The 23,142-nt window shown below is 33.3% G+C and overlaps 3 protein-coding genes and 1 pseudogene across 10 annotated transcripts; 2 read left to right on the top strand and 2 right to left on the bottom strand.

Moving 5' to 3' along the window:
* Positions 1-5,301: 5,301 nt before the first annotated feature.
* LOC107907003 (probable serine/threonine-protein kinase SIS8) lies at positions 5,302-12,564 on the top strand. 3 transcript variants are annotated; one of them, XM_041093156.1, is made up of 13 exons: positions 5,302-5,984; positions 7,079-7,519; positions 7,712-7,815; positions 7,981-9,044; positions 9,648-9,688; positions 10,089-10,157; positions 10,275-10,375; positions 10,700-10,778; positions 10,921-11,019; positions 11,161-11,229; positions 11,341-11,390; positions 11,475-11,651; positions 11,714-11,919. In XM_041093156.1, the coding sequence occupies exons 1-13, from the start codon at positions 5,574-5,576 to the stop codon at positions 11,742-11,744; spliced, it is 2,736 nt and encodes a 911-aa protein (XP_040949090.1). In that variant the 5' UTR covers positions 5,302-5,573; the 3' UTR covers positions 11,745-11,919. The 3 variants fall into 3 exon arrangements, with proteins under 3 accessions (XP_040949090.1, XP_016689679.2, XP_016689680.2); XM_016834190.2 differs by lacking the exon at positions 11,714-11,919 and adding an exon at positions 12,003-12,564 and having other exon boundaries at positions 5,303-5,984; XM_016834191.2 differs by lacking the exon at positions 11,714-11,919 and adding an exon at positions 12,003-12,564 and having other exon boundaries at positions 5,304-5,984; positions 7,993-9,044.
* An 852-nt stretch (positions 12,565-13,416) lies between these two features.
* Positions 13,417-15,325, top strand: LOC107907002 (uncharacterized protein ycf36). The gene is made up of 4 exons (XM_016834189.2): positions 13,417-13,983; positions 14,085-14,113; positions 14,480-14,536; positions 14,943-15,325. Exons 1-4 carry the CDS (start codon positions 13,479-13,481, stop codon positions 15,162-15,164), a joined length of 813 nt encoding a protein of 270 aa, XP_016689678.2. The 5' UTR covers positions 13,417-13,478; the 3' UTR covers positions 15,165-15,325.
* A 378-nt stretch (positions 15,326-15,703) lies between these two features.
* On the bottom strand, positions 15,704-18,015 carry LOC107907001 (uncharacterized). Of its 6 annotated transcripts, none has more exons than XM_016834186.2 (7): positions 17,709-17,985; positions 17,130-17,197; positions 17,021-17,041; positions 16,818-16,898; positions 16,396-16,718; positions 16,233-16,323; positions 15,704-16,048 (listed from the first exon to the last, which is right to left on the bottom strand). In XM_016834186.2, exons 1-7 carry the CDS (start codon positions 17,848-17,850, stop codon positions 15,962-15,964), a joined length of 813 nt encoding a protein of 270 aa, XP_016689675.1. In that variant the 5' UTR covers positions 17,851-17,985; the 3' UTR covers positions 15,704-15,961. The 6 variants fall into 6 exon arrangements, with proteins under 6 accessions (XP_016689675.1, XP_016689674.1, XP_016689676.1 ...); XM_016834185.2 differs by having other exon boundaries at positions 16,818-16,893; positions 16,977-17,041; XM_016834187.2 differs by lacking the exon at positions 16,818-16,898.
* Positions 18,016-18,637: 622 nt separating this feature from the next.
* On the bottom strand, positions 18,638-20,136 carry LOC107906999 (vestitone reductase-like; annotated as a pseudogene).
* Between the last annotated feature and the right edge of the window lie 3,006 nt (positions 20,137-23,142).

Here is a 23,142-nt window from a genome sequence, read left to right on the forward strand (position 1 = left end):
ACAAAAAAAGTTAAAATTATCTGTCACATCATCTTTTAACGGTCAACATCGTCAATAGGCCATTTTAATGAGTTTTTGGTAGTTGAAGTGCCCAATTGAATGTAAAAAAAATGTAGGTGGTTAATTGCTTTCTTTGAAAAAAATTAATGACTTTTTACACCGTTAAGCCAATAAAAAACGCTCTTATTTTAGGGATTAAATATAGGGAAAATACATTAAACGTAGGAAAAAAATTTAAGGTATTAAATGCATGGAAAAGGTTATTGCCTTGTGTAACCACAAATTAGTTTTTTTTTCAATTTTTTAGTTTTTTTTTTTTTGCTATCAAAACTTTTTTAAAATTTATCGCTATTAATGTATTAAGCGGTATAAAAAAATTTCACTTTTTCAATATGTTGCCAATGTATCAGACGATACCTAAAACTACTATAAAAAACATTTCATTTTGTAAGTAAATTGTTTTCACCCTGTTTTAATAATTAATTAATCTTTTAATATTTATTTTTAAAAAAAAATATAATAAATTTACATATTATATTCCTTGCTTAAAAAGAAAACCAAAACGGAGGAAAGTTAGAATTAAGAGTTTACTTAAAAATGAGATTCAGCAAAATTTTCCAAAATCAAGAAAATCGATTTCCTTATTCAAAGTCTTCTGCTTCAGTCAAAATCCAGTTGGCTATTTATGTTGTTTGCATTAGCACAGTTCATTGCCAGCTCTATTTATGTCCTGTGCAGAGATACTTGTGGCACAGTCAATGTCACTGCTACTCTGCTAGATTCTTGCCAGCTTTCCTTCTTTTTGTGCATGGAAGAGATTAAAATAAAATAAATATTATGATTCCAATACCGATTCTGTTACGTTTTACCCATATTCTCAACCATTTTAAGGACTAGAAATGAATAAAAAATATTTTTTAAGTAAATAATTTTGTTATTACATTAATTTATACTTTTATAAAAATTAATGAGATTGTATAAATAATTTTTTATTTTTACCACTATCAACCTCTGTCTTTATCCCTGCCGTTGGCTAATATAACTATAATTAAAGATTAATAAATTAACTCTTAATTTGATTAATATAAATATTATTGTTAATACAGTAGGATGTAAGTTCGAGTTTAAATCTATTTGACATTATTACTTTAGAATTGTACCAGATTCTAATGGATAAACAGATAGACAGAAATGTTGGTAATAAGATTTACTTACAGGTTAGTTTACACTTCAATCTTTAGAACAGTGTTGCTTAGCCAAACATGAGCCTGTATTGATTTAGTAAATTTCTATCAAAGTGGACAGTTGAAAATCTCAACTGCTACAAATAACCAGACAAACAAAGAGGATAAGAAGCTTATTAGGTTTTAATCCACTACTCTTTTTCATTTTTTTGCCAATTAATAATTTCTATTTAAAATTCTCAGACTGTAAAAGAATATTTGACAAATTTATCCAAAGGTGTTCATGTTTGGATCGAGCCTAAGTAAGATATCAACATATTTATGTTTATTCAAGTTCGATTCAACCCGAAATATGAGCATAAAATTTTATCTAAATTCATCAATATTTACAAAAGACTAATCCAAACCTAGTTTAGGCCCGTTCCTATTATTTTAATTTAGTATTTTTTAATTTATTAAACTTTTTTATATAGTCATCTTAATATTATTTTAATATTTACATTATAGTAGTATTATATATTTAGCATATATTTATTTTTTAATTCATTATAAATTACATAATATATAAAAATATTATAAAATATTATAAATTTAAAAAAAAATCGAGCTTGGTCTTAAATGTTTAAGCTTAAATTCAGTCCATATTTTAAATGAGTCTAATTTTTTTTTACCTAAATTCATTTGTTAGGTTTAATAGTTTTACTTAAACTATTTCAAATTTTGACCTAACGTTGAGTTTAAACGGATAGTTCTAACTCATGTACAGATGTAGCAGTAATTAATTCATTAAAACGTCTTAACCAGGCACGTGTTCGAGTACTATAGGCTTAGATAATTCTACTGTATTTGGACATCGGAGGCAAAAAAAGCTTATCCATTATCCAGGAATTGGAACTGTACCGCTTAAAAAGGTTGTAATTTCAGAATATGGAAAGTTACCTTTAAGCTTGGGTGGGTGGTGGATGTTGGGCTTTAATTCCCTATTTATGTCCTAAAATGTTTATGTTCCTTTTCCACTTTTTGTAGACACCCCCAAAAGATACAAATATATCAACTCTAAACCCTAAATTTATAAGAACAAAACCATAAACCCCAATAAATCATAAATTTATTTTTGTTTCTGTAAAACAAACCATTGTTCTAATTATTATGTTTTAAATGTCTAATAAAAGAATTAGATTACGAGGAAAAAAAAGTATGAGTCAGTTATACAAATGTTCACTTAATTATGTCCGCATTCTTATTTTATTACTCATTAAATTGATAATAGAAATAATGATGTGACTTTTTTTAATTAGTATAATAATAAATTTAGTCTTAATACTTATTTATTTTATCAATTTCATCTTAATTCTAAATAATTCAATAAATTTAATCATTTGTATAAATTCGAATTATTTTACACCCAAATAAAAATACAAATCTTTCAATACTCATACCTCTTCAGCCAAACAAATGAAGATGGGATGTGGGTACCTCTTCTTTCTTTGTTTTTCTTTTTTTTAGATGCCAACATTATAGGAGGAGATGCACGATTGGAGCTCCATGTTGCAACTTGGTTTTCTCGTGTCGCCATTTCCATAACGAATCTGTGGTATTTTTTTTTCTTTTGCATTCCCCTGTTTTAAGTTGAAAAGTTTATAAATTTTTTGATTGTTTATGTAACTTCGTGATTTGGGTATTTATTGTATTGGCTTCAGAGCCCCTTTGACAGGCACGAGCTTCTTCGGCAAGATGTTAAAGAAGTATGACATCGGAAATCCAAGCTTTTTCACTTTAGTTTCATTTTTCTTCTATATATAGGTCTGGAAAACATAAAATGCTAGCAGGAACCATCATCAACTTGCAGTTTCGCCATTGTTGTCTGCAATTTTGTGGTGAACGAAGAACATTAGCGGCCTCCAAGGATTAAAACGAAATTTTGATCAAAATGCAAGAAACGAATTTTTTGTGGTTGTGCTATTGGGTTTTTAGAGAGAGTTTAGAGGAAATATGGAATTATATTATTAAATTATTTAAAATTAGAATTAAATTGACAAAATGTATAAGTATTAAGAACTAAATATGTTATGATACCAGTTAGAAAAATGTCAAATAATTATTTAGTTATCAATTTAACTGCAGGCGACCACAACAAAAATGAATATAAATGTTAATATCTAAATTAAAAGTTTTTAAAATTAGGTGACTAAAACAAGAACTCGAGTATAGTTGAATGATCCCATTATTTTTTTAATTTACATCATTTTCTTATTTTGTTACAATAAAATTTCATTCTTTCGAATAATAAAATCAAATTGTCAATATTTTATTGCGAAATCTTTAAATTAAATTACTGATAATTCGTAGAGTTAGGCATCGGGATAATAAGAAAAAAAGATAATATAAAAAAATATTTTTTTAATAATTTAATGCCGTATAACTATTTCCATAAAATATAATTAGAACTTGTGCCATAATTTTTGGAGTATCATCCTTTTTATTCAATCATGTTTTTTCTTTATGTACACTACGAAGAGAAAAAATATATTGTTGTTGAAGGAAGAATTAATGGAATCTCCATTTTTCTAATCAACCGGCTCTGTTCATTGTACGTCTAAAATTTTTTATTATATTATTTTGGGTGTGAAATTTTGGATTATTTTCTAAATATATACTTTTAAAAAATCAATAAGATACAAAATAGGATAATATTTTTTAAAATGAGAGATGTTAAAATCGGTGGTATATATAAAAACCTAAATGTTATTATACTAACACCAACTTAAATTAAAGATTTTATATGCATACATATAAACAATTCATAGATGAATGGTTATTCAACCGTCTTCTACCAGGAAAAAATATTACCAATTTTTTTTATTAAAAAACAACTAAATAACAAAATAAATAGTAGTATTATTGGTTAACGAATTTTTAAATTCTCAAATTTGAATTTCACATTTTGTAATTATGATAGGTCAATCTTCAATAATACGTATATTATGAATACATATTTCATAGATAAATCGTGTTTAATTTTACATGCGTTGCATTGCATTTTGTATTAATTTTTTTTAGTAAATAAAATCAGCACTAGATGATTACACTAACAAACTTAAAATCAAAAGCCCGTAATATCTTTTTAAATTAACTCATGCATAGCTTGAGGAGGTTTGAAGAACACCTGAATACTTATGAATCCTATAGTAACATGCTTGACCATAAAATCTACAACTACGTTGTAAATTCTAGAAATGTAACGGATAGGTACTTTCCAATTCCTCTGTACCAGCTTATGAATGACCGATAATTCTATAATATAACTATCAATAGATTTACCAGCTAAAATTAATTCCACTAACAAAGCATTATCAGATTCAACCTTAACTTGTCGATTACCTTTGTCCCAAGCTAGTCGAAACCTTGTAACATTAACCTTACTTCGATCTTGAACACTTCATCTCTCTCTAATGTCATTGAATAACCTCATAACCAATTACTATTGGCATCTCTAATTTAATTCTGCATTATAATTATCCATATATATGAGTATATTATATTTGTAACAGCAAAACCTAAAAAAAGGTTACATATTCTTTTTTTTTTCTAATAGAGAAGCATTATAAATTGGGTTATAAATTAGAAAGTAAAAAAATAACTATAAATTTAATATTTGTTAAATAAAAGCAGCAAATTTTTGTGCTTTTATTTAATTTATAATGATAATGATTTTTTTCTTTATTTAAATTGTAACGTGTGAGGGGAATCAGTCATAGATGAAAATTAAAAATAAATGAATTGTCGGCGTAATGAACAAAATTTCATAGTTGTTAATTTTTAGACATTTACAATTCGAAAAACTAGCTAGATTTCACTAAAACTACTCAGACAATGTGAAATGACTCAAAATCTCTCTTTGATCATCGTACGGTTTTCTATTCTTTTTTATTCTGGTTGTTTTCCGATCACAAAAAAACTAGCTTTATTTCACTAGAAATCAATCAGACGGTGTGAAATTATTCAAGATAAGAGGTATGGCATGGAGCATGATTAGACCTTAAATTGTGGCAAAAATATTACACATAAATAGTAGTAGTAGTAGTAGTAGAAGAATACTATTTTAAAGTCTACTATTTTTGTGTGCGTATTGGAGGGAATGAGTGAACGGTTAATTTAAAAGTCTTTCAAGTGGTAGCTTGACGGCGAAGAGTGCGCAGGTTAAGTGAATCTGCTTAGTATTGGGCGTAGGTTATTAGGAAGAGCAAAATCAAGAACCAAAAAGAAAAAAAAAACCAGTAAAAAGAAAATTTTATTTCTTACAAAGGAAAGAGGGGAATCGAAATTTTAAAAAGAAAAAAGAAAAAGAAAAGAAAGAGAAAGGAAAATAAAAGTCGCCGTTGATGTTCGATGCCGAAAATGAAGCATCTGTTGAGGAAACTCCACATCGGCAGTGGATTAAATGAGCAGCAACGGTTGGCGGAGGCACAGCCCGTGATCAGCTCGATTCCGAGCCCGAGTCCGAGTCCTAACTCGAACTCGACGAGCGTAACGGGAATGGAAACGACGACTTCTTCTTCATCGTCTTGGGGTAATACGGGGACAATGGGGAGAGTTGGGGCCGTTGAACCGGTCGGGGGAGATAGGACAGCTGGGGATGAGGTGGATTTTAGTTTATTAGAGGAAGAATTTCAGATGCAGTTAGCTTTGGCGATCAGTGCCTCGGATCCCGAGACGGTTCAGATCGACGCTGCTAAAAGGATTAGCCTCGCCGGAACCGATACCAATACCTTCGTTGAGTTCCTCTCGATTCGTTATTGGGTAATATAATTTTTCGTATTTCAATTTTTTGAAACTTTCATTTTTTATAATTAGGTTTTTTCGAAATTGCATTTCCTCTTTGAATCAGTAGTAATTGACAATTTCATTGTCCAAAAAAAGTATTAATGGCCACTTTGTGTTTATTTCCCCCCTTAATCTGATTATTACCAGGTTTCAATATTTCTGTACCTTTTTGTCATTTGGAATTTGAATAATTTTGTGAATTGATATTGGTATTTCTTTTTTCCTTTTGAATTACGATTGCATTTCATGCTTACTCATTACATATTACTAGTATATTTATTAATGTATCATCATATACGAGGAGTTTTCAACTGCGGATCTCATTTTTGGACCTCCTATTTCATGTGTTAATTTTGGAAAGTTCTTATCTTCGATGCCATTCTTATTAACCAAGGGTTGATTGGGAGAAAAAAAATACTTGTTATCTTTCTTTTATTGTTTTTGTTTATAAATGCTTTTGATTTGCATGTCAAGCTCAATTAATTGAAGTTTTGCAACATATAGAAATTGGTACATCCTTATTGGTTTTATTCATTTTCTATGATAACTTATCATCTTTAACTTCGTGGAGTTATGCTTTGCACTGGCCAGCAATAGGTTGTGTTTCAATTATATGACAAATTTACTTTATTATATAGTAATGACAGTTTTTAAAAAAATATATATTAATAGTTCCTACATAATGCCAAAGTCCTTTTTAACCATAGCTAGTTGGAATGGGAAGCCTTTTTCCTTATTCTTGTTTGCCATAAACTTTACATGTATGTTTGTATGAGAAGTTATATGTTTGTATGAGAAGCACTTGTTATTGGTTCAGTTATTATGGTGGTGTGTTGTGTAGTAAATGCCACTATGGATATGAATACTAATTGATGTTAGTTTTCATTATGGGTTTTTCTATTGAACTAATTTTGAAATCAATCGATTTTCCTCCTTTGGTTTACTTTATAAATGCTGTACATGCTTTTTTTGTTGTCTTTTGTAAGACAAGTTCTAGGATTCATTAGTTAATATATATCCTTTTTCTTCTGAGAAAAAGAAACCTAATTTCTATTTTGTGTTATTTGCAGAATTATAATGTTGTAAACTATAATGAAAAAATTGTGGATGGATTTTATGACGTGTATGGCATTGCCTCAACTCTGGGTGCACAAGGGAAAATGCCTTCTTTGGTTGATCTTCGAGCGGTATCAGTTTTAGATAATGTGGATTATCAAGTAATTTTGGTTAACCGGTTGCTTGATCCTGAACTGCAAGAGCTTGAGAAAAGAGTATATAACATTTATGTGCAGTCTCGATCTTTTGGCCGCAGCCCAGTTGTAAGTGGCATGATTCAGAAAATTGCGGAAATGGTTGTTAATAGAATGGGTGGTCCCGTTGCTGATGCTGAAGAGATGTTGAGAATGTGGACTTCAAGAAGTTATGAGTTACAAAATTCTCTTAAAACCATCATTCTTCCACTTGGACGCCTTGATGTTGGACTTTCCCGCCACAGAGCTCTGCTTTTTAAGGTTGTAAAAACCCTTTACTCGTCTTATTTTCACAAGTTAAACTAGCTCAGGAAATTTTCATTTGATGACTACTTTTACACTGTGTTTTGCTAATTGTAGTATCATTGTCACTTTTGTCTAATTTTACCATGCATGAAGAAGGAAGGTGTTTGGACTTTTTACAAGGAAATTGCTTTTTGCTTCTTGTTCTAGGTTCTAGCTGATAGAATTAATCTCCCGTGCATGCTGGTCAAAGGCAGCTATTACACTGGTACCGATGATGGAGCAGTGAACTTGGTTAGAATCAACAATGGAAGGTATTTTCCTCCAGCTCTGATCTGCAAATTCTTCTATCCTTGATTTTGGTAGGCTTAGCATTTCTACAATTTGTCCATATTAGCGTCTATTTTCTTAAGTTGGTCCCTCACCATGGTATCTTACCAATTTTGTTTTGGCACATTGCTGATGCAATTAATTATCTGAAAAAAATGCAGTGAGTATATTATTGATCTGATGGGTGCTCCTGGGACGCTAATTCCTGCTGAAGTACCAAGCTGTCACCTCCTAAATTCTGCACTAGGTGTAAGGGGCTTTACTGATCTTACTGAAGCCTCTCGAGGTTCATGTTTGCTGCTTGATCAAGGAATTGAAAATATGGCAGTTTCAGCCACTCTAGATACAAGCTCTAAAGCTGGTGCCTTGAGGTCAGTGGAATTGGTCAGCAGTCAGACAAATAAAGATGAGAGGAACTTTGCTGGAAGAGCTGTCTCTGAGAGATCTGAACAGGACTTAGGGAAGCTTCTTCCCTCGGCTTCTAAATCCAGTGAATGTGTTTCTGCCATTCATGACAAACCATCTGCAGCTCAAAAGAGGAAGGTTAAAAATGTGTCTAAGTATGTTATTAGCGCAGCAAAGGACCCAGAATTTGCTCAGAAATTACATGCTGTTCTGTTGGAGAGTGGTGCATCACCACCTCCAGATTTGTTCATGGATATTAATTCACAGGACCTTGGTGAACAATGCATGTCTGACCAAGTAGTGAAAGGGACAAATGTAGATGTAGCTTCTAGCTGCCATTCAAATAAATTGTCAACCAATGAGCTCTCTCTTGTGTCATCTGGAATGGAGACTTCAGAAAATACTAACTTCACTCTTAGACAAAAGCAAATGGCTGAACGTCAAAGAGAGTTGGAATTGAATGCCGTAAAAACTAATGTTGCATCTTCCTCTGATGCTTCAAAAGAGGGACTTCTTGTTGGTTATACAACTAATGATTGGATACAAATTCACGAGCCCTCCTGCTCCTCTGATGAGTTCTGCCAAATACAACCAGAAAATGTCTTGACCACGGATGAGAAACTAATACAAAGGGCTTCTAATTTGGATTTCTGTAAAGAATCTGCATTAGAAGGGATAGAAACTGCAGGTAGTGACTGGCATCTGGTTGGCAATGATCCCAGTGAGAAGATTTATCCTATGCCTAGGGAGGTTTCTGAATGGGAAATTCCATGGGAGGATCTTCAAATTGGTGAACGCATTGGTATTGGTAAGGCCTCGTAATCACCCAATTAATCTTATTCATTTTTATTCGTATCACCCAATTAATCTTATTCATTTTTATTCATGTCTGGCACACTTTCCATTTTTCTTTCAAGTTCTGGATATCGTATTACTATTATTAGTGTGATACAGCTTGTAACACAACTACACAAATGCTGGCTAGGTTTCTTTGTGTTTCTGTTTTTATTGGATGGAAATATACCATGAAAAGCTGGAGAATATGCCAAATATATAAAAGTTATCTGCCAATGCTTCCTACTCTCTACCAAACCTATCAATAGTTTATAACTCTTGCCTGTTCTTTCATTTTACTCAACACAGTCCTACTGGTCAATCCAGTATGGTTCACATTCTGTATGAACAGAATTGTCGAAGCCTGCTAGAGTTGATAGCTGCAAATGATGTTTGTGAAATACGTTGAACCTGCTTTTTTGGTATACTGAATTTAAGAATTGGATCTAGCTTACTTGATTGAGCCCTTTTTGTATTATGTTTAATTGGCCCTACAGAGTCATAGAATGTGTAACTTGATTATCACTTTGACTGTTCCTTGCCAGTCATTCTTAATAGATGAACTCTTGTCTTGCAGGATCATATGGCGAGGTCTACCGAGCAGATTGGAATGGCACTGTGAGTTACATTTGCTATTACTCCATTTTATTCATGGAAATTTTAGTAGTATACTACTAGTAGATGATATGATGACCACAATAAAATTGCTACATCCTAAAATGTCCAAAAGTATTAATCTTTCGCTGAGCAGTGATATTGACTTTATTTCATAGTAGGAAAAGGGAGTTGGTCATGTGATCGAATAATTGTCATAATATATGGTTCAAACTTATGAATATCTCAAAAATCTAACAGATGCAGAAAGTCTACTAAGAGCATCAGCATTAGTTATTTAGTTTCTTTTAAATTATTCTCTATTGATTGATAACAGTATATGTTTTATTCAAAAAGTCTCTTTAATGTCTTTTAATTGCATTTTCATTTGAGTGTTTGTATATTTTTTTTGTTGGCTCTTCAGGAGGTTGCTGTGAAGAAGTTTCTAGATCAAGATTTCTCTGGTGACGCACTAGTTCAATTTAAATGTGAAGTGAGCCCCAGAAATACCTTCTATAGCATCATGCATGTTTATATCCTCTCATGCTTGTGAGCTCAACTTTCCTGTAGAATTTACGCTGAAATCATATCTGTTTGATGATCCTTGCAGGTTGAAATCATGTTAAGGTTGAGGCATCCAAATGTTGTTCTTTTCATGGGAGCTGTTACTCGCTCCCCTCATTTCTCTATACTGACAGAGTTTCTTCCCAGGTTGATTTTCTTTATACAATCCAAGTCTACAAGCCAATTAGTTGTATCTTTAGTCTTCAATGTTTTTTTGGTTAGTAATTTTGCATTTTTTTTGCACCTTGTATTTAGTAGGTATTTGAAATTTTATGGTGGTTTTACATTTTTTGGTTTTCAGTGTATGAAAACACTGAGTCCTCTAGATGTGTGTTTGCTTTTTTATTCAGATAAATACTAGACCTCTATTGTTGCTGTCGTTTCTGCCAAAAAGTTTATTTATTAATTCTAATTGCCAAAGTTGGCCAACCTGTCTTACAGCTTTTGTGCTTCTCCCTCATTGTTATGCAGGGGAAGTTTGTATAAGCTACTGCATCGACCCAATCATCAACTTGATGAGAAGAGACGAATGCGAATGGCTCTTGATGTGGTAAGAGTCTCAAGTGAATAAATTATTTATTTTCTTTTGCTTCATATCTTGTATAAAAGTATCTCCGTCTATTTTCCCTTTCACTCTTCTTCCATTCTTGGTTGTAGTTTCTATTTAAGCATTGCTTTTTTATTGTTTGCAGGCTAAAGGAATGAATTATTTGCACACAAGCAATCCTACTATAGTGCATCGAGATTTGAAAACACCAAATCTCCTTGTTGATAAGAACTGGGTTGTAAAGGTGCTTATCTCAAACCTATTTTCTGGCCAAAAGTCTTCCTTGATTTTGGTCATGGTTTATTTAAGCAACTTTACAGATTGCTTTATTTCTTCTAAAAGATGTCAGTTGCATTATCTGAACGTGTTTTGCTTGGCTATTCAGGTCTGTGATTTTGGGTTGTCACGCTCAAAGCATCATACTTTCCTGTCTTCAAAGTCTACTGCTGGAACGGTAGTATTACTAAAGGATAATCCTTGTTCACTTTGTGTTTTCTCTTACTTTCCGATTTATCCAAATCTGTCTTCATTTTTTATAAAGTAAAAGTTTTCTGTTGGACTGCAGCCCGAATGGATGGCACCTGAAGTTTTAAGGAATGAACCAGCCAATGAGAAGTAAGTGACTTCAACACCACAATAGCTTGCATGTGTATTACATTTCTGTTTTGTTCTTAAACAAATAGACTGGCTTGGTTGCAGATGTGATGTGTACAGTTTTGGTGTGATATTATGGGAGTTGGTTACGTTACGCATTCCCTGGAAAGGTTTGAATCCTATGCAAGTTGTTGGAGCTGTTGGATTCCAGAATAGGCGTCTAGAAATTCCCGAAGATGTTGATCCGATGGTTGCACAGATTATACATGAATGTTGGCAAACGTGAGTTCTATACATCTCTGTTTTATCTATGCAAGGAGAATGATTAAATATAATGCTTTCAGGTGGTCTTTGCACCTACTCAATCTCATTTGAATGTTTAGTCGATCTTTCCTGGACACTGGTATAATAAACATCTGAAAAGAAATCCTGGTAATCTTTTCCTAACATTAAGTGAAAGAATTTGTGATCATAATCAAGTGAAGATGCTATAATAACAGATTGAAATTGGGAGAACACGTAAGATTATTAAAGCATTCCGATAAATCTTGTAAGTCAGCTCTTGTTATTTTAGACGGTGTGCCACTTACAAAATTTTGCATTAGTCTTACTCGGGTCTTTTCTTATTTACAGGGAGCCACATCTACGACCATCATTTGCAGAGTTGATGACACGACTGCGACGTCTTAAATGTATGTATATTGAAAGGCCAAAATCCAAAAACCAAATCATATAGGATGGTAAGTGGACAGTGGAGTGGGGTGTGTTTTGATGGAATAAGTATTTTGTTAGCTGTTTCCTGGCGGCTACCGGAAGGTATCCATTTTTATGTGCAAAGAAAGTGAATAGAGATAGGATGGGGAAGGTGTTGGCTCATTCGAAGTGGGGGATCGGCACTTCCCATCCCCATTCAAAGTAAAGCCGCTGCATAAAGGAGCAGTAGGGTTGGAGGAGGATCCATACCACTTATAAAATTTGTGTCTAGTATTTATGAATAGGTAGCGTCTGTCAAAGTGTAAGAAAAGTTACCTATAGGGAAAAAAAAAAAAGGAAAGAGAAAAATAAAGTAGTGTTACAAGTTGTGGCTGTGGGGGGATCTATGCTTTGGGTAAGTAAATGAAATCCCAATCCCTAGAATTGTAAACATGTGATCTCTACAGCTCAGTGTTGAAAAAAAAAAAGAATTATCTGCAAATAATGTTATCCTTTGTTCTCCATTTTCCTTTCTAACTTACTCGTCTAATTTAAAATTTTAATTTGACATTGGAGATAATTTCTTTAAAAAAAAAGTGGATTTCACTTTATTTGGTCCAAGATTCAAAATTTTAATATATGAATGAAACTATTTTATATTTAATATAACGTCTTTTAATATTTTAACATTTAATTAATAATTAGTATCGTAATATTAATATAGTTACCGATAAACAATATCATATTAGTTTATAATGAAGGTTTAACAAAATGATATTGTTTTTATAGTGATTTTTTAATAATGTGCGTTTTTAATTTTTTTTCCTTTTTGAGAGTTTAAATGTAACAGTCACTTTTCGTATTATTGTAATGACCTAATAATAAATATTCTTTCGGGATAGAAAAGTTATTACAAGTTGTTGAATTATTCATAAGTTTTTATTTAAGTTATTAGCTTGTTAAGTTTTTTTTATAGAAAAGCCCGACTAAGGATTTTCAAGTGAAAATCTGATTAGTATGGTGGATTAGTAGTACCTATCGATTTAACGGTTAGTATCAAATATCGAAAAAAAAATTGTTTAGATTTTGGTTCGTAGGCTTTTGACGTTTAAAATTATTTCATGAAAAAAACTAAACAATAGAAGAGAAGGAAAATAAAAACTTTCGATTGGTGCTAGTAATGCGAACAGAGAATGTCATATATCAACAATTTTAATAACACAACCACTTATATAAAAACTTTCAAATTATTTAATAATTATTTTGTAATTTTTTACTTTCAAATTATTTAATAATTATTTTGTAATTTTTTTAAGTAAAATACCAAAATGTAAGTTTACTTATAGTTTACCCTATAAAAATTGTCAAAAAAATAATAAAATATTAATCTCGATTGTCAGGTGAACTGCAGAAACCATGGCCACCACACTCCTCCACCTATCACCAAAATCGCCACCAGCCTCCGCCCCAAGCTTCCCCGTCCTGAACTCACCGTTCTCAAGACCCAGATTTCTCCCTCTTCGGCCCATCAAAACGAATAATTCAAATACCAAAACAATCTCATCTTATAAAAGTGGAAATGGCAGCAACACGCCTCCCTTGCCCGAAACAGAGTGCCCTGTACCACCCGAACAACAGCCCATAAACGAATACCAATCCCTCTCCACATCTTTCCCTTTTTCTTGGGCTTCAGTAGACGTTGTTGAATACTGCTCTCGCCTGTTCGCTACGGGTGCTTCTTTCGCCCTCTTTGTTGGTCTACCAGTTGCCTGGTTCGGTTCGGCGGGGCCCATATCCGATCCGGTGAGGCCGGTTCTTGCCTCCGTTTCGAGTGGGATTCTTTTGGTTACGGTTGCTGTTTTGAGGATGTATTTGGGTTGGGCTTATGTTGGGAACCGCTTGCTCAGTGCCACTGTCGAATGTGAACTTCCTCTCTTCTCTTTCTATGTTTTTGTTTCATGCAAAATTTTGCTCCCACTTTGATGGTTTTCTTATGGGATTTCTCTTTTGCATGACTTGCAGATGAAGAAACAGGGTGGTATGATGGACAGGTATTGCAATCGGTTGGATAACAGTATTTGATACAGTATAGGTCCAGAATTGATCCTTCAAATGTGTAACCTTTACTTGCAATAAAAGTCTAACTTTCATTGCCTGCATCCTTAATTAGCAGTAACCTAAGAATTCATTATTCAGTCATCCACTTGCCTTCCTAAACAGTTAATTTTTATGTCCCTATGATTTTGAGCATCTATGATTATTACTTTGTTATGTCAAAAGTTTGTTTATTAGAATGAAATAGCTTCTTATAATTTGGGATTTTGTAAAAGCATGTTTTCTTAGTCCTCACAAATTATCGAGGGACTGCTACCAGACCAACTTTGCAATATAGAGACTGATATCGTTTTACTCCACAGATATGGGTGAAGACTGCTGAAGTTTTGGCACGAGACAGGCTCCTTGGTTCATTTTCAGTATGTATACTTATATTGGATTCCCATTTGTACCAGAGTTCTTTCTTTCACTTTTCATTTATTAGACTTTGCTGCTCTATGCCTGTTTTGACAATTCATATACCAACAAAACCATTTCTGAATAAATTTCCTCTGGCTTCTATTGACAAAAAAATGTCATTTTTATGAACTTCCAAGGCTGGTAAGAGCTTAATCCCCATTTTTTACATTAAAAGAAAAAGAATAGAATGAGGGTCATCAAAACAATCTTATCTAATAACATGTAGTTTTTAGGGTTAGAAGTAACCTTGAAAATTTTATTAAATTTGACATAGAATCCAATGCTCTTTGACACTTGCTCTATAGAAGGCAACCTCTGTTGGTGTATCGACTCACTAAAAGCCGCTCTATGTATTTGCTACCGCAGGTCAAGCCCGTGCTGATCAGATTAAAATACACACTAGTAACCCTAGCAGTATCCTTACTTGTATGTGTTCTTCCCCTCATAAATGTTGATCAGGGAGGTCAAGACAGTTCCTACATGACATCTAAAGAAGCTAGGGTTCAAGCTATACCAGGAGTTTACGATGATGATTCAGCAAGATCATTTGAACCAGATGCATTCTGTGGTGAACCTGATCTTTCCTAGTTCGATCCTTGTGCTGCTGCTGGTAATACTTTGTACAGTCCATTAATCATATATACATGTATAGATATTCAAAAGTATATCTCGTCTACTGTCAGTTCTTTGTGTATAGTTTAATTTTATTTATTGCTGCGCTTAATTCTAATTACAGTAGCTTATGTTTCTTTCTTCTCTGTTATTCCGAAAATAAACGAGAAATTCAAAAATATTTCTATTAGTAATTGCAAAATTTGGAAAAAAATTCAAGTTAGAGGAGGTGAACTAGAGAAACTGTATTAGTAATGAATTTTTCTCATAGTTGATTGCGTTTGAATATAGTTCATTAACATTTTTTTTTACTAAAGCAAATTGACTTTGATTCTTTAGAAATCCGTATCTGCATCCCTTGTGTTTCTGTGGTAACAAAGTAGCAGCATATTTATCTTGTTAATGCAAATTGTTTTCCCAAAAAGGCCAAGCAAAGCACATGAAAAACAATCACACCAGCTAAAAGACTGGATTTAATTAGAACCTTAACCCATATAATGATGAGCAATATAAAGTTGAGATCAACTCTGCAATACGTGACCATTAACTGGCTTGGGTCAATAGTGAGCAAGTGTAACATCATATCCCACTTATACAAAGACAAATATCGTCAGCTTAAATTAAGGTGAAGAGTAACACCACCTTGGGAAAAAGGATTTCAACAGTACAGGATCCACCATAACCTTATCTATATCACCTTTCTCTTATTTTGGAGCTTATATTCAAAAGTTGGAACTTTAAATCATGTAAGCGGAGACAGATAAAAGTCCCTCTTAGGCACCATACTTGGGCGCCTTCCAAAGCTTAAATGCTATCTCATGCAGCAACCGGTCAGCCGGTATAGTAAGATTTCCTGAACACTGCAACCAGAAATAGGATACCACGGTTATTTCCATGTTTTCTATGTACGATTTCACTTTGGGTTATGAAGATTGAAAAGATGCATGTTTAGACTTTGGAGACATGACAAGTAAAAATTACTTTGCGACCTAAACCAACAAGCTACAAACAGGTTTCCAAAATTATCTCTCGGTCAGTTTGTACCTCTTTAAATTCTTCAAAAGAAAAAGTCTCTACCATATCCTTGCGGGTTACAGCATACTGATATTGAGCAAATAACATTGGACCATACTGCCTGTTCATCGTAAATTAGTTAAATGATCCACACAAAATGTCAAAATAAGAGCTCATAAAGATTTTTCCTCACCTAACATCATTTCTTTGACTTTCCCCTCTCATGGTGTAACTCTGATTAGGGAAAAGTGCTGAAAGATTAGGATTCTTCTCATATTTAGTGCTCAAAATGGACAAACCCAGCTCATCAGCCTTTGACACAGACCCATAGCTCATTACAAGGGACAAGAGTAGACGAGAACGAATTTCAGTTCCAGGCTTAGCTATACTCATAATAGCACCAAGCAAAGCATTCAAGAATTCCACATCATTGCCACTATTAGCATTCAAGTTCTCCCCAGACCCAATATGCAAAATCACTAAATCAAACTGGTTGGATTCCGTTACCTTCCCTTCCTGGAATGCAAGTAAGGACAGCAACTTAGAAGCCAAATTATCAATCGATGAAACAGGGGGAGTATTACTATTTCCAAACAATCCATTCAAGTTCAATACATTGAAGCCAAGTTTTTCTCCGAAAGACTTCAAACCAGAATTGTTACTCAATATAGCAGCTTTCATTCCCATAAACCTGAACTGAGATAAAAGACGCATGTTGAGTGGCATATTATAGCTTCCAACAATTAAAACCCAGCAAAATGTATATGATAATACCTCTCAGACATGGTTGGAATCAAAGATGACTTTTGAGACTTTACCTCACTAGAAAATTGGCCGTTCTGAGAAAATGTCATGAAACCAAAGAACATTGAAGAATTTATCATGAAATTCACTTATCAAATAACCTAGAATTATAGGGCATCTCACCTTGTTCAATGTCTCAAAGGCATCCACCAGCACAGCAAACTCTCTTACAGTCCTATCATCCTCGCTTTCTGCAGTTTAAATCCAAGTAAATTTCCATATGGTGGATGAATAACAACAATTAAAAAAATATGTGAAAAGAAGCATGAATTAATTACTAAGAAAGGCAAGGGGAGCTGTTAAATTGAGATGAATTATCAAAGGAATGGAGCAAAAACTTACACTTTGACTAATTATTGAACTAACATAGAACCTAAAGCTTATTCTGTCAATCAGTAAGGTTCCAACTTCCAACCAATCGTTGTAATCTCTAAGTACCAAATTAAAGAACGAAAAACTAAGAAAATCCATCGTAATTTCATCCATTCCAAAAAATTATATTTAATTACACTAAAAACAGCCGAATCAATTAGGAAAATCCAGAATTTTTCATAGCAATCTGAAGAAGAAGAAGAAAGCAAAAGAATCTATCTTTCAATGTTTGGGTGCATTTTAAAGAGATTATATATTGATTACCCACTGTTAAAAGAGGGAGCTGCAAATAAAAAACAAGAAAAGAGACAAGGAATTGAAAAGGGGAACCTGAAGGAGGAGCATTAGGGAGGCTCAAGAAACCACAGTTGGCAGTAGATGCGAGAGAGTGGAGATGGGCATGTGATGGGTGAATGAAACGGGCCAACCCGTCACCGTATAAAATCAAGGCTCGGCTTGGCTTGTCCGCCATTGCTGTTACTCAAATACTCAAATAATAGGATCGAAGAAGAAACCGAGAAAGAGAAACAGGAAGCAAAGATGGAGAATCCACTTTCTATGGGCAACCTGGAACGAAGGGGAGGAGGAATAAACGAATTAAAAAAAAGGGTCAATTCTACTAGTAGACCCTGTACTTTGCATATGTTGTGAGTGTAGTACCTGTAGTTTAATTTGGTCATTTTCAGTCGCTGTACTTTTAGAATTTGAAAATATTAGTCCTAACTATATGATAGCTATTAAATTCATTAAATTAAGTTATGTTATTTTTAAAATTTGATGTGTCAAATATATGATCACATGTGTAATGCTATGTTTGTTTGTTATTTTCACATATTACTCACAAAAGATCAATTAATAGATTTAACACGTGTGGTTTGCATTAAGACTAAAATTTTGAAATTTAAAATATATAGCCACTAAGAATGATCCAATTGAAAAATATTGACTAAATTTATAACTTTACGTATAATACAGGACTTATGACATAATTTAACCAAACAGATTTAATTGTTACTATTGGATCAGGACTAAAATTTTAAAATTAGAAAAGTATTGAGACTAAAATTGATCAAAATTAAGTATAGGTACTAAATCCACAGTTTACACAAAATACAAGGTCTAATAGTAAAATTTAACCAAAAAAAGTATATTTACTTTTATTTTTAATCGAAAGAATTATGAATTTATGATATTTGTTACAAGTATAAATTTATACGATGAATTTAAAATGATTAATTCACAAGTTATTTGCATCACGATTTAAGATTCATAATTGATCCATAAAATGTTGAGCAAAAGAAGCAATAATACATAATGCAGAAACTAGCTTGGAAACATTTTAATGGCTTATAACAATGCTTCATGATTCATGAAGACAAGGGAACTAATATATTGCATATTTCAACTGATTCCATCCAGGCCCTTGCTCAACTACAGATATCCTCTTTCCTTGCAGCACTGAATGGCTCCATCAAACATTTCCTCCAGCCCATTATTAAATTCGAAACCTATGCCCAACAGTTTCTTTGATGACACACCAGGAAGTTTCGGACCTTCGATTTCTGCCAAGGTTCTGTGCAACACACAAATAACAAGTTGGAGTATAACTCTGATTTTTATCATGCAAGTTTGGACTGTTACTCACTCTGGTGATGGAATTGGGAACTCTGGGTACTTCCCACCTAGGAATTCAGACAACTTGTCAAGGCTTATGGTGTTGGAAGAATAATTGTATCTCCCTTTTACATCTGGATATTCAAGCAGGAATATATGTGCCCTTGCCACATCATCAACATGCACCATGGGAATATTCAGAAGGATACCATAGTCAGATCGGTTCCCCGTACAGATTATTCAGCTTCCTCGTTTAATAAGTCTATTTAGGCTGAAACTGAAAAATATTACTAAGACAAGTAGCAAGTTTGTACCTAAGACCAGCGCCAATGATGAGCGCACTGAGTCAGGGAACTTGGGGCATATGAAAGGACCAACAACCAAACCAGGATTCACTGTCACCACATCCAGTCCATGTTGTGTACCAAATTCAAGAACCGCCCTTTCTGTGAATGTCTTGGAAATAAGGTAAGGATGTGTTTTTGGGTTTAATTTTTGCGTAACGAAATCCACATCAGTCCAGAAACTCTCATCCATCATGTCCGTCTCTTGGCCATTGTAAATAACAGTGGCTGCACTTGAAGTATACACAACGCGCTTCACTGTTTTTGATCTTAAGCATGCCTTCAAGATGCCTAGTGCTCCACTGGTTGACCTCTCTGTTACCGCTTCCAGAGATTCTTTACCATCGAAACTCAAAGGAGTGGCAACATGGAGCACTGCCTTGCTTCCTTCAATGGCTGCATCGAAACTGTTGGGGTCATTAAGATCTGCACTAAAGATTTTCAGCTTTTCGGCTACTCCAGGCAGACTAGTGAGGAAAGTAAGGTCTCTTTTGTTTTCTGTAAAATTTCAACAGGAATATGGGAGTAAATCATGTACATCTGCTCAAAATATTAATTTTCTCAGCTTGAAACTGAAATATTTAAATGGATCTGCTTATAAAACGGTAGTGTTACCTGGATCAGCCCTGACAGTGGTACGAACAGAATAACCCTCCTGAAGAAGCCTCTTGATGAGCCATGAACCTATGAACCCAGTACCTCCAGTCAGACACACTGTTCCTTTATCTCCTTCCATTTCTCTCCACTCTATCAGAACATTTGGCATGAAAATCCTAAAACTATATATAAAAGCTATCCCAATGCATAGGATAGCGTCATTTAACGGTTACATTTATTAGTTTCATGTATGTTCATTATTTTATTTTTCTCATGTAACACGTGTCTATATTTTTTAAAAATTATATAAATTTCCCACATTAAACATTATTTTGTTATTCAATAAAATTTTGTAGACACTACGCCTTATCAGAAACAGTTGAAAGAAGCCTTGAATGAATATTGGACCAACATACCAGATCCAAAAGAATGGTCTCAAGAGTATCCCATGTATTGCAGCCAGGCAGTGCAAGACACACCAGCATGGAAGGATATACATGAAGCAGGATCAAGCCAAAAATCAAACAGGAAATCAAAACCCACTTTACTTCCCAGCTATGATGATGATGTGATACCACCTGATGACCTTGAAAAAAGAATTGAACAGTTGGAACTGAAAAGTTACAGAGCACGTGAAGAAAAAAGGAGGAAAATAGAAGAATTTAATATCACCTCTCACATAGACACCGACTATGACACAGAAGAGACTGAATCATTAAGCTGAAATCAGAAAAGCAGATTCTCCCTTATCTTAATGTAAATTATTGTCCTTTATCTTTTGTTAAAGTTTGTTGAGTCATATCCTTTAAAGTTTGCTGAGTAATGTCCTTTAAGTTTGATGAGTCAGGTAAAACCAAAAAAACAGATTCTCTCTTATCTGCTTACTTAGCTTTCCTCCTCTATATAAAGACGGAAAAGCTCAGTTGTAAGAAAGGACCAGTTTGAGAAATAAAATCTTAGTGTGTTTCTATAAACCATGTCTTGCTAAATCTCTTTAATCTCTTTCTGCCTGAATATAGAATATCTGTGAAAGAAAGACTCTCGTGAGTTTAAGAGTATGCTCTGTGCTTACTATATTTATGGATCCTGCACATCAGAAATTAAACTTTAGAAAAAGATATCATTAATTCCAAATGAGTCTGAAGAAGTAGTCTAGATTAATTGTGATTAACAGCTAAAAGGCAGTGCCTTGTTGATGGCCAAGAAGAGAGAAAGGCCTGTGTTTTGGCATAGCATACCTGCTGTTATGATCCATTAATCTGTAATATCCCGACTTCTTACTCCAAAACGGCTCTAAATTAATTATATATATAATCTTGAGCTTTTCCTCATTTTACATAAAAACAAGTTGAAATTACAACTCCTTGGAATTCGAACCCATGGAAATCATTTTATCATTTAATCGAATTTTTATTTTACAATAGATATATAAAATTTAATTTCTTTTTAACTTGCAAAATTTTTTAAAAACTTACGAAATTGCAAATCATACTTAATTGATATAAAATCATGTATGTAAAATTTTGACTAAACCAACCATATCATATAAAAATACATAAATTTTTTAAAAAAATATAATAATAAATTTAAGGTCTTTTACATAAATAATATAAAAGAAATACTAAAATAGGATAAAGGCACACATATTAACGAATCTAGGCGAATTCTATGGTAAAAAAAATTGGTGCCCTCTAATTAATTGCTGACCCCTTCTTTTTAAAAAGAATATAATTTTTTTAGGTATAGCCTGATCAATCGACGGCACTTTCATTTCAAACCCAAAATACTTTTTTTTTTATGTGTAACAAAAATTATTATTTTTTATTAGTGTCACCAATCACGGCATAAGTTCTAATATCTAAAAATTATTATACCAATCTTATTTTCAACTTTCAAAAAATATATATAATATAAGTATTATTTTTAATTATTATAAGTGGGAATTGGTTTGGTCTCCCAACCCCACCCAAATTGTTCCGCTGAAGGTCTCCGCTACCCCACCACCGAAGGTAAGCTTCCCCTTTGTTTTATTGTTTTTTTTTTACTTTATTTATTTATTTATTTATTTCTGTATAATTAGTTATTTTAACAGTAGGTTAGTATTATTGAAGTATGTTATTTTGTTAAGAGGTTAGTACTTATTATCCTTGAAAATCAAAATAAATTAAATTGTAAATAAATCATACATTTTTCCCTGTAAAATACAGTATAATTAATAAACATACTTCCTTCAGATCAATATCAATAATAATCTATAAATCTTTCAATTCAATCACATAAGTCTCTTACCATTTCTTATTGAATCGAAGAACGACTTACGGATATGAGTACATTGTTCTTTTTATGCCATAGTCCAACTATGGTTTTACACATGCATTGCCATGACCCTGCCATGGTCTTACATTTGTAGTGCCATAACTCAGTTATGGTTTTACCATCAGAATGCCATAGCCCAACTATGGTCTTACACATGTATCTATACCGCCATGGTCCAACCATGGTCTTATGTTTAATGTGCCATAACCCAGTTATGGTCTTTTCATTAAAATGCCATAGCCCAGCTATGGTCTTGAGTGACAACACATCTCCACAAGTTCTCTAGGAAAAATTCTCACGACTCCATGTTCTCTCATTTGAAAATGGAAAATACTGTCAGTAGCAAGTTTCGATTCCCTTCTTGTGCAATCGCAATGAGGAGAATCCGCATATATTTCTCGTACAGCCAAGTCTCATATAAGTCTCATATACCTACAAAAGTGACTTATAGTGGGGAAAGGCCCGAATGCATGGATCAGATGTCTAAAACATACGGTGAAAAGTTTTTTTCCCTGGATAGAGTTGGTTGTCTTGGTTGTAATAAGGCAACTTCTGTAACTCAACGATAATCCCTAGAACATATGAGCACATTGCAACAATCCACCATTGGAGTTTGTTGTACAAAACATCCCAATTTCTGTGCAACTGATCCATGATAATCTATATAGCCAACCATGCATTCCGATAAGAAACTCGTTACTAGAATCGTTCTTATATGTCGGCAATTAGAACCAATACAGTAATGGTGGATGAGTCTTTAACCATTGCAGTATGCAGTTGCGGATGATTTTTGAATCAAGCTTGCGATGGTCCTGAGTCATACGAGCAGAAGTACATGTATGAGGCCCAACATATTTTCATATCTCCTACTGATAGGACCTCTAGATAAATGC

Source organism: Gossypium hirsutum, chromosome D05 (genome assembly GCF_007990345.1).
Source record: "Gossypium hirsutum isolate 1008001.06 chromosome D05, Gossypium_hirsutum_v2.1, whole genome shotgun sequence".
In the NCBI taxonomy this organism is placed as follows: domain Eukaryota; kingdom Viridiplantae; phylum Streptophyta; class Magnoliopsida; order Malvales; family Malvaceae; genus Gossypium; species Gossypium hirsutum.

Excerpts from the sequence above, each read along its gene's own strand:
- LOC107907003 (XM_016834190.2), top strand. The coding sequence starts at position 5,574 with ATGCCGAAAATGAAGCATCTGTTGAGGAAACTCCACATCGGCAGTGGA. Across the intron at positions 7,520-7,711 it reads ACAGAGCTCTGCTTTTTAAG|GTTCTAGCTGATAGAATTAA; the intron begins GTTGTAAAAACC and ends TTCTTGTTCTAG. Across the intron at positions 9,689-10,088 it reads GAGCAGATTGGAATGGCACT|GAGGTTGCTGTGAAGAAGTT; the intron begins GTGAGTTACATT and ends TTGGCTCTTCAG.
- LOC107907002 (XM_016834189.2), top strand. The coding sequence starts at position 13,479 with ATGGCCACCACACTCCTCCACCTATCACCAAAATCGCCACCAGCCTCC. Across the intron at positions 13,984-14,084 it reads GCTCAGTGCCACTGTCGAAT|ATGAAGAAACAGGGTGGTAT; the intron begins GTGAACTTCCTC and ends CATGACTTGCAG. Across the intron at positions 14,537-14,942 it reads GGCTCCTTGGTTCATTTTCA|GTCAAGCCCGTGCTGATCAG; the intron begins GTATGTATACTT and ends TTGCTACCGCAG.
- LOC107907001 (XM_016834182.2), bottom strand. The coding sequence starts at position 17,850 with ATGGCGGACAAGCCAAGCCGAGCCTTGATTTTATACGGTGACGGGTTG. Across the intron at positions 16,894-16,976 it reads ATTCCAACCATGTCTGAGAG|GTTTATGGGAATGAAAGCTG; the intron begins GTATTATCATAT and ends ATCTCAGTTCAG. Across the intron at positions 16,324-16,395 it reads AGTCAAAGAAATGATGTTAG|GCAGTATGGTCCAATGTTAT; the intron begins GTGAGGAAAAAT and ends TACGATGAACAG.